The 14,199-nt window shown below is 43.4% G+C and overlaps 1 protein-coding gene across 1 annotated transcript in view; it reads left to right on the forward strand.

Annotated features, from left to right (window-relative positions):
• The window catches only part of LOC109916266 (zinc finger protein 850-like), a 33,905-nt gene extending 20,071 nt beyond the window's left edge, over nt 1-13,834 (forward strand). The window contains exon 4 of the mRNA XM_048619102.1: nt 12,904-13,834. Coding sequence (XP_048475059.1) covers nt 12,904-13,484 — 581 coding nt within the window. The 3' untranslated portion in view covers nt 13,485-13,834. The remainder of the gene's footprint in view (nt 1-12,903) is intronic.
• The last annotated feature ends 365 nt before the right edge of the window (nt 13,835-14,199 follow it).

Below are 14,199 nucleotides of genomic sequence, written 5' to 3' on the forward strand. Positions count from 1 at the left end.
TCATAGGATGAGGGCAAATATTAGCAAGGACTGTAAAATAAATGCATTGACAGAATTCCCTGTTCCGAAAATCATGAGATATTTTGACAAGTGTAGTTTTACCAAACTTTATGGCTATCCCTCTAACAGGATGATTACCATACCATTGCCTATATTCCCTTTTACAATGTGGTCAAGAGTGCCAAACAGCGTTTGAGAAGGTGAAAGCAATTCTTATGATAACCTGGTGTTGGCAACCTCTGACTTCACTAAATACCTTTTATTTTAAATTACAACTTGCTGTGGGGTGGGGTGTTGTGGTATTGTTGCAAGAAGTTGAAGTGAGCAGAGAGAAGCCAGTTTGAGTACGTTACCAAGAAACCAAATCGGTGTTGAAAGGAATTTTCTACAATGGAAAAGGAAACTCTGATTGTGATTTGGTTCTTAATCATTTCACCGCATGTATCCATCACAAACACAAAAAGAAGCATTGATGTGCACTGGCCATAATCCTTTGGCCTTTGTTGTAATATTTAAGAATTAAAATGTTGAGGCTGTTTTGGTAGAGTTTGTTAATTCAGCCTTACAACAACGGTATATTATTAATAGTACAGTGACAACTCTTCCAACAATATCAAGAAGTTTATTTGGAGTTTAAGAAGTGACAAGAAACTATGTAGGCATTGTGTAACAAGTGAAGATTAATGTCTGTAAGTCTATATCAGTGTTTTGGGGTTGCACATGATCTTATATCTACATCTTAAAGAAACACATTTGATGTCCATTTCATAAAGGTGGATGCATGTTAATATTTCAAGATTATGTTATGACACATGGATAGCAAGCCAAACCAAATTAGCCTTGCTATCACTGGATTTGTAAAACAGTGAAATTATAATATTCAATGACCTTCACCTTTGCATGATTGTTACTAACCAGACTTTACTAATAACAGATCTTGAACACCAAGTTTATAACTTAAACAAAAATGAACAGTTTATTATTAATGATGTAACTTTGAGGACAAAGCTAAACAACAAGGTAATCTAATTAACATCTTATGATTTAAACCTCGAATTCTTTGATCATATTCCCATTTTCTTTCAGACAGGCATACTAACAGATGCAGTTAAGGGATAAATTAAGAAGAAAAGTTTTAAAAATTGTAGTTTGCCAGTTCAATTGATGCCAACCCTTCAGGCGATCCTTCAGCAATGGGTTGTTCACCATTGTCTATCGAATTCCAAAGTCACCGGTGAATGCAGACAGTTCAGTGGACTTCCAGAAATATTGACTTATTTCTGACAGACTGGAATTCTTTTCTCAAAACATTCAACGATTCTTTAACTGGATATAAAACTAGAGAGAGTAAAACACAGCAGCCACTTCTGTAGCTTCCAAAATCACTCTGCCCTTGCCACAAACAAGTCAGGACCATTGTCTCTCTTTAAGATTTTGTTTGCTGACATCAAAGAATGCATGGTACATGCCACTTTAATTCGCACGTGCACAGATTTTGGGGGGGAGCGTGTGGCGAAGGGAGGGTGAAAGGACAGGACCAGGGGTTGTGGGGGGCTAGGGAGTGAGAGAGAGATCTGGGTGAGAGGATGTGGAGACAGAGAGAGAGATCTGAATGGAAGAGTAGTAGGGAGAGAGAGAGAGAGAGATCGGGATGCGGCGGTGGAGGGATGTTGTGGGGAAGGAGGGAGAGATTGGGACTGGGACTGAATCAGAGGGGAACGGGCATGTGGAAGGGAGACTGAGGTGGAGAGGGCCTCCCGGGTTCTGGCCTCTCCTTATTGCAGGTTGTCCCCCCGTTTCTAGGCTCTCTTCCCCTCTCTCTCCGAGAGTTTCCATACCTTCTTCCTCTCCCCACCACTGAAGCTCAATTCTAAATCATGTGAACAGAAATGCATTCGTGCTTGACATCACACGTAAAGTCTGTGATGGCATCAGTGTTCGGAGCTGCATGTTTCTGAATGAGCAGTTGTCGGTCTCAGTAGACACTGATTTTTGATTGGCCAATTCAACATCCAACCAGCTGGCAGCCCTGGCCATGGCTACACTCGCTGCCAAATCACCTCTGTCATGATTGTAACAAGGTCAGGCAACTGGACCTCGTAGAATTTGAGTTTCATGGCCCTTTTGTGGTAGTGTCCGTACCTCTGGAAAAGGTTCAAGTCCAACCTGCTGCAGAGGTGTGTCATAACCTGCCTGAACAGGTTGATTATAAAAATAGGTTAAATAAAAAAAAAGTTACATGCACCTGTGGAGGGGGCCCTCCTGTGGTGCGGTGGTAGTGTCCCTGCCTGTGGACCAGGAGCCACATGTTCAAGTCCCTCCTGCTCCAGAGATGTATTATAACATCTCTGAACAGGTTTATAAGGGGAAAAAAGAAACAGGAATAGGAGTTTCCTGATTCGGGCTGTTAATCGGGTCCAGTCAGGGATTCCTGGCTAACATATAAAAAGGGTCAGAGATAGCGATGCTGTGGTGCCTGACTCTGTATGAAGCAGTGCAATAGTGAAGGTCTGTTCATGTAAATAAAGGGTGACTTGGTGACGGGATACCGGCCTCTTGTTCTTCAGATTGGTCATTAAATTGTATAATATTCCAGGCCAATCATGCCCTCTGAGTTTGTTTTATCCTCTTTTTAAAACTGTTTCACAATTAAGTAAGCATAGCCTCAACTCCATTCCACCAATAAAAGGAGACAAATGAAAGGAAAGTAGCTGTACAGACCCTCACTGTGTCAAAAAAAAAATTGAAAGGCAGGGAAGAGTAGAATCTGTAAACAACAAACGCTGTGTGCGGGACACACACCTACTTATCTGTCCTCAGCATGCTGCAGTACTCCAGTGAATCACAGCAAAAACTGTAGGAACAACATCTCATCTTCAGACTAGGCACTTTACAGCCTTCTGGACTTAATATCGAGTTCAATGCCTTCAAATTGTGAACCAACTCCCATTCCTTCCTATCCTTTTAGCTTTACTTGTTACATTCTCTGTCACTATGTCCTTTCTCCCCTCCCCAGTGGGAGTGTCTGTTCTTTCCAATCTGGTAAAGTTAGACACATAATTGTTCTGACATTCTCACATTCCGATCACTCAATCTGAACTGTCAACATCCTTTCTCCCTCAGCACTCCACACTCCACACTCCAAACCCCACCCCCCACCACGCCACCACCAACTATAGCATAAATGCTGTGCCCTCCACACTTCACGTCAGCTCTGATGAAGGGTCATCTAGAGTCGAAACTTTAGCTTCCTCTCTCTCCATGTAGGCTGTCTGACCCGCTGTGATCTCCAGCACTTGTTGTTTTCGTTACAGATTCCAGCATCTGCAGTAATTTGCTCCTACAACAGTAGAACATTCTCTGGATAGAAAGGAGTTTCGCATGTGCTGTAAGCTGGTGCCTTTGGTCACAAGACAAGTCAGGTCTTGAGATGAGAGAGAGATTTATGGCCTGGTTTTAAAAGGAACAGGGATATCTATACTCATAGTTGCTTATCAACCCTCTTTGCACTCAGTTTTTACATGCCTAAGTTTTAGGAAGCAAGATACCTCCAAAATTTGCAGGTCTTTTCCTTTACTCCAAGCAAGTTCCTGAGAACTTAATGAAGTTTCAAATTTTAGTATTACATCCTCATAAAACAGGAAACATTGGACTATAACAGCTTTCTTGAGATGCATCCAGGTTGATTGAGGTCAAATGAAGTTCTTCCTTCAGTCGTGAAACACAAACCTAGCACACAGGGGTAATAGGTAATCAAGCATGCTCATAGAACATTATTTCAAGGAGATTTAAGCATAAGAGTAAGGAATTCTTGCTGTAATTGTACAAAATGCTGGTGAGACCACAGGAGTACTGTGAGCAGTCTTGTTCTCTTTATTTCAGGAGAGATAACGTTTCATTGCAGGCAGTTCAGAGAAGGTTCACTCGGATGATCCCCGAAATGGAGGGAATGTCTTATGAGCAAAGGCTAAACGGGTTGGGACTGTACTCACTGGAGTTTAGATGAATGAGAAGTCATCTTATTAAAACATATAAGATTCTTAAGGGTAAGTGCCGTTTGCCCTAATCTAGGACCACAGGGCATAGTCCTAGAATATAGGGGCCCCAATTTAAGACTGAAATAAGTAGGAATTTCTTCTGTCAGTCATACAACACGGAAACAAACCCTTCCATCCAACCAGTCCATGCCAACTGTAATTCCGAACTAAACTAGTCCCATCTGCCTGCGCTTGACCCATATCCTTCCAAACATTTCTTACTTATGTACTTATCCCAAATGTCTTTTAAGCGTTGTAACTGTACCCACATCCACCACTTCCTCAGGTAGTTCATTCCACACATGAACCACTCTCTGAATTAAAAAAATTGACCCTCGTGTCTTTTTTAAATCTTTCTCTTCTCACCTTAAAAATATGCCCCGTTGTCTTGAAATCCGCCACCCTAGGGAAAAGACTCCTGACACCTTATCTGTACCCCTCATGATTTCATAAACATCTATAAGGTCACCCCTCAACCTCCTTCACTGCAGTGAAAAAGATCCCAGCTTATCCAGCCTCTACTCATAACCCAAACCCTCTATTCCCACAACACCTTGGTAAATCTTCTCTGAGGGTTGTGAGTCTTTGGGACTCCAATTCACAGAAAGCTGTGGAAGGGCAGAGTCCTTGGATATATTTCAGGCTGAGACAGATTCTTAATTAGTCAGGGGAATAAAGGGTTACAGGGAAAGGGCGGGAAGGTGGATGTGAAGAATGTTGGATCAGCCATGATCCTATTGAATGGTGGAGCAGGCTGAAGGAGCCAAATGGCCTACTCCTATTCCCATTTCTTATAGTTAGTCTGCAGTTTCCAGCAATTTGATTTCATCAACAGGAAAAGCAGTGGATCGAGACAAGTCATGATGTTGAGTATTCATGATTTCATACCTTGATTCTGCGCTGATTTTATTTATTTTCCTTTTTTTTTAAATGCATTACCTCTGCAGAGACTGTGTTTCCCTTTTTATGTTGTGGGTGTCAGTATTTGGAATTCAGGCAGTATCTTGGATGTTAACCCAAAGCTTTCTATCTGCTTGAAGAACAAGATTGGTATGCCAAGAAACAGGTTATCTTTGAGCTAAAGAAGCCTGGTGAAAGCCTGTTTTATTCTGACAGTATCATGAAAGAGAGAAGCAATTGGGCATTTTGTGAAAAGAATTGACAAATTTTTACCAGGAGGTAGTGAGTTATAGCGTCAGAGTTGTACCACACGGAAACAGACCCTTCGGCCCAACTTGTCCATGCCGACCAGATATCCTAAACTAATCTAGTCCCATTTGCCAGCATTTGGCCTATATCCCTCTAAACCCTTCCTATTCATGTACCCATCCAGATGCCTTTTAAATGTCGTAATTGTACAAGCTTCCACCACTTTCTCTGTCAGCTCATTCCATACACGCACCATCCTCTGCATGTAGAAGTTGCCCCTTAGATTCCTTTTACATCTTTCCCCTCTCACCTGAAACTTATGCCCTCTAGTTTTGGACACCCACCCTCCACCCTCCACCCTCCACCCCCCACCCTCCACCCCCACCCCCACCCCCACCCAGGACGGTCCTGGGGAAAAAGACCTTAGCTATTCAACCTATCTATGCCCCACATGATTTTATAAATCTCTATAAGGTCACCCCTCAGCCTCTGACACTCCAGGGAAAATAGCCCCAGCCTATTCAGCCTCTCCCTATAGCTCAAACCCTCCAACCTCGGTAACATCTTTGTAAATCTTTTTTGAACCCTTTCAAGTTAAATAACATCTTTCCGATAGTAGAGTTTGTCTTATCGGTCTTTCTCCTATCAGTCTTGACAACAGTGAGTATTAATGTTGTGTTCCTGCTGCTGTTGCTGGTGTTTAAAATGTTATCCCGAATACATTTGAGGTTTGGAGGAAGGGTAGTATTTGAAGACTTTCTATGACCAGTCCCCTTTTCACTATGGAAATGCAAAATGGTTATACTCCAGGGCTAGGAGGGATGACTGGCTTCCCCTCTTTATTCTGCATGTAGTGTTGTAGAACAGAGAGACTGAGGGTTTCAGATACATAATCCTTGAAGTCTGCGTCACATATAGATAGGGTGGTTCAGAACGCGTCAAGCACAATGGCCTTCGTTGCACAGACCTTTCAGTATAGGATTTGAGACATTATATCGAGGTTGTACAGGATGTTGGTGAGGCCTATTCCAAGTACCGTGTCCAGTTCTGGTCGTCCTGTTAAAGGAAGGACATCAAGCTGGAGAGGGTTCAGAAGAGATTGACCAGGATGTTGCTGGGGGTGGAGGGTTTGAGCTATGAGGACAGGCTGGGACTTTTTTCACTAGAGCATAGGAGGTTGAGGGTTGACCTTACAGAGGTTTATAAAATCATGAGGGGTATGGATAAGGTGAATGGCGGGTATCTTTTCCCTAGGGCAGGGGATTTCAAGATGAGGGGGAATATTTTTAAGGTGAGAAGAGAAAGATTTAAAAAAGACACAAGGGTCTTTTTTTTATTCAGAGAGTGGTTCGTGTGTGGAATGAACTACCTGAGGAAGTGGTGGATGTGTGTACGCTTACAATGTTTAAAAGACATTTGGATAAGTACATGAATAAGAAATATTTGGAGGGATATGGGCCAAGCACAGGCAGGTGGGACTAGTTTAGTTTGGGAACATGGCCAGCATGGACTAGTTGGACTGAAGGGTCTGGTTCCGTGCTGTATGACTATGTCCTCCAGTTGGTCGCAACAAGATGATTTTTTAATCAGAAACCATTCCCTTGCAGATGCCGTTTTATTGCCCAGCCTGAATGTATTCATTTTTAAAAAAAAGTTTATTGATCAGCAAAGAGATCCTCCAGTCTTCAAGACCCAAGCTTTCATACCTGGCATCCATGTCTACTGATAGTTGTCATATTGACAATAAATCAGTATTCACCTCGGATACATTATGTAAATGTTGCTTTCCTTTTCTGTTGATGTGAATTGCTCTGATGAGTGTAACACACACAAAATGTATTTTTTTCCAGCTATACAATAGTGGGGAAGTCAAGGGAGAGCGTAAAATGTGGAAGCAGAAGTAGGCCATTCAGCCCATCAAGTCTGCTCCACCATTCAATGAGATCATAGCTGATCTGATTACCTGCAACTCCCACTTTCCTGCCTTTTCCCCATATCCCTCGATTCCCTTCCAGATTAAAATTCTGATAATTTCTGCCTTGAATATACTGAATGACCCAGCCTTGACCGCCCTCTGCAGTGAAGAACTGCACAGTTTCACCATCCCCTTGGAGAGAAGAAATACCTCCTTACTTCAAGTTGATAGACAGGTTGATCTGGGCACGCATATCTGACAACTGAAATTGTTTTCAGATATCTGTATGACTCTATATGATTTGTGGGGAGCACTTTGATTAGAAATAACTGGAGGATTAATGATCCAAAAGGCCCTCTATTCAGGGAAGGACCCACTATAATGAAAGGTAAGATCAGTAACTCCTTATGTTCAAAAAAGGGACAGAGTATGCTGGAAACCAGAGGCTAGTTAGCTTAACATCTGCCATAGGAAAAATAGAGTCATACAGCATGAAAACAGACCCTTCAGCCCAACCAATCCATGCTGACCAAGTTCCCAAACGAAACAGACCCACCTGCCTGTGCTTGGCCTATATCCCTTGAAACCTTTCCTATTCATGATCTTATCCAAATGTTTTTTCAACTTTGTAACTGTACCTGCATCCGCCACTTCTCCTGGCAGTTCATTTCACACATGAACCGCTCTATGTAAAAAACATGGTTCACACGTCTTTTTTAAATTTTTCTCCTCTCACCTTAAAAAAATGTCCCCGGTCTTGAAATTCCCCCCCCCCCCCCAAGGGAAAAGACCCTTGCTATTCACCTTATTTATGCCCCTCATGATTTTATAAGCCTCTATAAGGTCATCCCTTAACCGCCTAAGCTTCAATGAAAAAAGTCCCCGCCTTTCTTTATAACTCAAACCTTCCATTCCCGGCAACATCCTGGCAAATCTTTTCTGAACCCTCTCCGATTTAATAATGTCCTTCCTATGACAGGGCAACCAGAGCTGGACAGAGTACTCCAGAAGAGGCCTCACCAACGTCCTGTGCATACTGAACAAGACATTCCAACTCCTATACTCTGAGCAATGAAGACAAGCGTGGTAAATGCCTTCTTAACCAGCCTGTCTACATCTGACGTGAATTTCAAAGAATTATGTACCTGTACCCCTAGGTCTCTCTGTTCTACAACACTATCCAAGGTCCTACTTTTAATAGTGTAACTCTTGCTTTTGTTTGTTTTACCAAATTGCTACACCTCGCATTTATCCAAATTAAACTCCATCTGCCACTCCTCAGCCCATTGTCCCAATCGATCAAGATCCCTTTGTAATCTTCGGTAACCTTTTTCACTGTCTGCTATACCACCAATCTTGGTGTCATCCACGAATTTACTAAATGTGCCTCCTATATTCTCATCCAAATCTTTTATATGAACGATAATCAAAAGGGAAACAAGTCAAACAATTTAAAGGAGACCATTTGTGTAAGTTCAAATAGGACAGAGTCAACATGATTCAGTAAAAGAGAAATCATGTTGAAATAATCTGTTGGCGTTCTTTGAGGACGTAGGATGTGTTGTGATTGAAGGGTATTTGGTAAAGCTCATGGTGTATGGTGAACTTCACAGACAGTCAATCAAAACAGATAGCAAGAGATTCTATGAAGGCCAAATTGAACATAGGTCCCATAGAGAATGAGGCTGGGGAGATAATAATGGGGAACCAGAAAATGGCACAGGAATTAAATACATTGAATCTGTCTTCACAGAAGAAAACACAAATAGCATTGCAAAATTACTGAATAATCGAGGAACACAAGTTGGCGGGGGAGGGGGGGGAAGAGGAAGAAATAAATACAATGATTATCATGCAGACATTGTTGATGACTGCCTTGGATGTGATGGCTTGCATCCTAGGATATGAGAAGAAATAGCTACAGAAATAGTGGATTCATTGGTAGTAATCTTCCAAGAATCTTTAAATTCTAGAATGGTCCAAGATTCATAGAGCTGTACAGCACGGAAACAGACCCTTGGGTCCAACTTGTCCACGTCAACCATGATGTCCTCAATTAATCTAGTTCCATTTGGCCCATATCTCTTCAAACCCTTCCTATTCACGTACCCATCCAGATGCCTTTTAAATGTTGGAATTGTACCAGTCTCCACCACTTCCTCTGGCAGCTCATTCCATACATGCACCACCCTCTGCATGAAGAAGTTACCCCTTAGGTCCCTTTTAAATCTCACCTTAGATCCGTGCCTTCTAGTTTTGGACTTCCCCTACCCTGGGAAAAAGACCTTGGCTTTTCACCCTATCGATGCCCCTCATGATTTTGTAAACCTCTATAAGATCACCCCTCAGCCTCTTATGCTCCAGGAAAAATAGCCCCAACCTAACCAGCCTTTCCTTATATTGCAAATCCTCCAACCCCAGCAACATTCATGTAAATCTTTTCTGCACTCTCTCAAGTTTAACAACATCCTCTATAGCAGGGAGACCAGAATTGCATGCAGTATTCCAAACGTGGACCCACTAATGTCCTGTACTGCCACAACATGACGTCCTAACTCCATTACTCAATGCACTGACCAATAAAGGCAAGCGTGCCAATCGCCTACTTCACCTACCACCCTGTCTACCTGCGACTCCACTTTCAAGGAACCTACACTCCCAGGTCTCTTTGTTCAGCAACATTCTCCAGGACACTAGTATAAACTGTATCTGTCCTGCCCTGACTTGCCCTATCAAAATGCAACATTTGGGGTATTACAAGAGGGGAGGGAGACAATGATGCTAACTTTTGGCCAGTTAGATTAACATCTGGGTTTGTGAAAATTATGGATGCTGTTAACAAGGATGCAAGAGCAGACCATTTAGAAATGCATAATACGATAAAGCAGAGTCAGCATGGCTTCGGGAAAGGGAAATCACACCTGTCAAACTTACTAGAATTCTTTGAGGAAGTAACAAGTAGGATAGACAAAGGGGAAGCAGTGGGTGTAATGTTTTTGGACTTTCGGATGGTGTTTGATAAAGCACCATGTATGAGGCTATGTAGTAAAAGCCCATGGTGTTAAGAGATTTAATATTAGCACAGGTAGAGGACTAGTGAACGAATTGAAGGCACTAGAATGAGGGACATATTCACCTGGGCAACCTGTAACTGGTGGTGTGCCTCTGGGGGTCACAGTTATTCACAGTATTTATATGTTAATGCTTTGGATGAGGAAAGGGAATGTGTACTATTGACCAAGTTTGCAGATGATACAAAAATAGTGGGGAAGGCAAAGGTGAGAATGACACAAAGAATCTGCAGACAGGTTAAGTGAGTGGGCAAACGCTTTGTAGATAATGTGGGGAAATGTAGGGAAGAGTAGAGGAGCTGACTGTTATCAAATGGAAGAAGACTGCAGGAAGCTACAGAATTGAGGGATTTGGGAGTCCTTATCCATGACAACAAAAAGCTAGCATCCTAGTTGAGGAGTAGGGAAGGCAAATAGAATTTCTAATTTCAAAGGGATGGAGTATCAAAGTCGTGTTTGCTAAAATTGCACAAGGCACAGCTGAAATACTGCGAACGGTTTTGGTCTCCTTGTCGAAGGAAAGACATACTGGCATTGGAGATAGTCCAGAGAAGGTCCGCTAGGCTGAGGAATAGTCTTAAGAGGTTGAGTAGGTTTTGGGCCTGTACTTGTGTGAAATATAGAGAAATGAGAGGCGACCTTACTGAAACATACAAGATTTGTAGGGCCTTGACAGGGTAGATTCTGGGGTCATAAAGAATATTCAAGGCCGAGGTGGACAGACAGAACATTATGGAGAAAGTGGGGGTGAGGATTATCAGATCAGCCACGTTCTTACTGAATGGTGGAGCAGACTGAATGGCCCACTTCCATGTTTTACAGTGTTACATCAGAAAAGGTTAGCTTCCAAGTTCAGCAGGAAAGGGAAGACAAATGGACTGGCCTTTATTCTGGAGGGAATATAAATATTGCTAACATTATACAAGGCACGAGTTAGACCAGAGTTAGATAAGCATGTAGTGATTATAAAGAGGTCAGCCAGGTAGACCTCATAGAATATGAGTTCCCTGCCTGGGACTGTTAATCTGGTCCAGTCAGGGAGTCCTGACTGACAGATATAAACAGGAACGTCACAGTTCTGTTCAGTCCGAGAGCTAGCTCTGAGGGTGCTGGATTAGTGTCAAAAACTCTCCACGTTATAAAATAAGGGTGATTTGGTGACAGGATACCGGCCTCTGTGGAGTTATTTCAAATGGGACCATTGACAGTATTCTAAGAAATACATAAGGCCGTAAGATTTAGGAGAAGCAGTCAACTAGCTGGGCCATCAAATCCGCTCCATTTTCTGACAAAGTACTGGCAGTGGTACATTCAGAGAAGGTTCATGAGGTTGATCATGGGTACAGAGAGATTTTCTTAGAAGTGGTTGGATCCGTACTTGTTGGGGAATGGAAATACGGGTGTGGGAGGGAGGAGAATATTGGAGACAGGGGTGAGGGGAGGAATGGAAACAGGGATGGGGAAGGGAGGAGAGGAGAAGGTGGGGGAGCAGGTGCAAGGCAGGCACAATATGGGGGAGCGGGTGGTGGAGGAGCAAAAGGAATATGATAATCAAGAAAGATGGTGGTGGTCGTCAGTGCCTGCTTTTGTACTGGGGCTGTGGGTTTGGGAAGCAAGTGTGTCCGAAGGGAAAAGTCTTCAGAGTTTCGATGTGTAGGGAGTTGGTCAGGAGTATGGGTGTGTGTGTGTGTGTTGAGGACCAGTGTGGAGGTTTGAGACAGGTGTCTCTACAGTGTCAGTTGGACCCACTGAGGCCAAGAATGGAGTTAGGAGTCTCCATGATGTGTAGTGGTACCTTCACTTGGGTTGAAGTTTGACACGAAGATCGTGAACAGTGTGGCCCATCCCTCGAGAGTTACCGGGGAGTCGGGAGTTAGTGCTTTCAGAGTTGGGTTTTTAGCAGAGATGACAAACTGTGGTTTCAGTCCTTCCAGTATTTAAACAGAGGACATTTCTGTTCAAGAACTGATCATCAGACAGGTTGGATAGTGTGTGATGTGGAAGGGAACTCAGTAGTGATGTTATTCACACACACCCAGAGTAATATACCACGGAAACACTCTGGTCCAACTCATCCACGCCAACCAAGTTTCCCAATCAAAACTAGTCCATCTTAGGTCCATATCCCTCTAAACCTTTCCTTTTCATGTACTTATCCAAATGTACCCGCATCCAGCACTTCTTCTGGCAGTTCATTCCACACACAAACTGCTCCCTGTGTGAAAAAGTTTCCCTTCCGGTCCTGTCAGCTGAAAAATATGCCAAGTAGTTTTGAACTCCCTCCCCATCCTAGGGAAAAGACCTTTGTTATTTACCACATCTATGCCCCTCAGAATTTTATAAACCTCTATAAGGTCACCCACACTTCAACGAAAAAAGTCCCAGCCTATCTTTATAACTCAAACCTTCCATTCCCAGCAACATCCTGGCAAATCTTTTCTGAACCCTCTCCAATTTAATAATGTCCTTCCTATGACAGGGCAACCAGAACTCGCCACACTATTCCCAAAGAGGCTTCACCAACGTCCTGTACAACCTGCTCCTCTCTTTTTTCATTATGACGACATTTTCTTAGTGCTGCTCATTCATTCAGCTCAATCTCGGAAACTTTGCTTGCGTTCCTGTGGCTTCCGTTTCACCCCCTTTATTTTTCTGTTTCAAATTAGTTTCACAGCTTATTAGAAGAGGGGGATCTGGAGTCAGGAAACTGGAACGTCAGGATTTGACTAAGTCACCCGGTTAATTGGCTCCTGGACATTATCCGACTCGAATATGGCGTTGAACAACACTGTTCACAGTGAGGAGAAACGGTACCTGTGCTCTGTATGCGGGCAGGCCTACAGCCGATGGTCTGGACTGTGGAAACACGAGCACAGTCACACCCTGGGGAAGCCATGGAAGTGCGACGACTGCGGGAAAGCGTTCGGTTACCCATCGGACCTGGAGGCTCACCGGCGCTGCCACACCGGGGAGAAGCCGTTCTCCTGCTCGACGTGCGGGAAGGCTTTCGCTGGGTCGTCCACCCTGGTAATTCACCAGCGGCTTCACACCGGGGAGAGGCCGTTCACCTGCTCCGACTGCGGGAAGAGGTTCACTCGGTCGTCCAACCTACAGGAACACCGGCGGGTTCACACGGGGGAGAGGCCATTTGCCTGCTCCGACTGTGGGATGGGATTTGCCCGTTTGTCCAACCTGAAGAACCACCGACGAGCTCACACCGGGGAGAGGCCGTACTCCTGCTCCGAGTGTGGGAAGGCGTTCACTCGGTCGGTCAACCTGCAAAAACACCAGCAGACCCACGCGAACAAATAAATCTTTTCAAGGTCCCAGTGCAGAAAATGTCACAAGGGTTCCTGGGAACTAATGTCACATCAAGTTGTTCTCACTTGAGACTGTTTTCACTGCCCCAGTGGGATTAGGTGATCAGCTCAAGTTGCTGTACATCAACGAATTCACACAGGGTAGAGAAATTGCCATTTCGTATACTGTCAAGACACCAGTGAGTTCACAATAAGATCGTAGAATGAGATTTTGCCATTAGTCACAAATAGGACTGAACTGTGGTTTTCTGGAGTCTGTTTCGGCTAATGTTAAGAAAAATCTCAAGCTTAGTTACGGGATTAATATTAGGATAAAAGTCAAATAAATCATTTTTTAAACCATATGATGAGTCTATTTTAATGCTTCTAAATTTACTTCCTCCTGACAGATTCTCTTTCTCCTGTCTTCTCCGTTCTTGCCTCTAATAACAAGCCCTAGCTCGTGGAGTTTAATAAAAACCAAAAGAACTCCGGATGCTGTAAATCAGAAACAAAGACGGAAATTCCTGGAAAAACTCAGCAGGCCTGGCAGCATCTGTGGAGGGAAATCAGAGTTAACGTTTAGGACTTTTCCAGCAATTTCTGTTTTAGCTCTTGGAGCGTCTTTTGTTCACAAGATTGATACAATCTGATCAGCTGCCTCTACTGCTCGTTCTCCATTTAAGTTATATCAAATGAGTCAGGCCAGTGTATTATTGATATAACAA

This window comes from Rhincodon typus, chromosome 42, assembly GCF_021869965.1.
Source record: "Rhincodon typus isolate 14 chromosome 42, sRhiTyp1.1, whole genome shotgun sequence".
In the NCBI taxonomy this organism is placed as follows: domain Eukaryota; kingdom Metazoa; phylum Chordata; class Chondrichthyes; order Orectolobiformes; family Rhincodontidae; genus Rhincodon; species Rhincodon typus.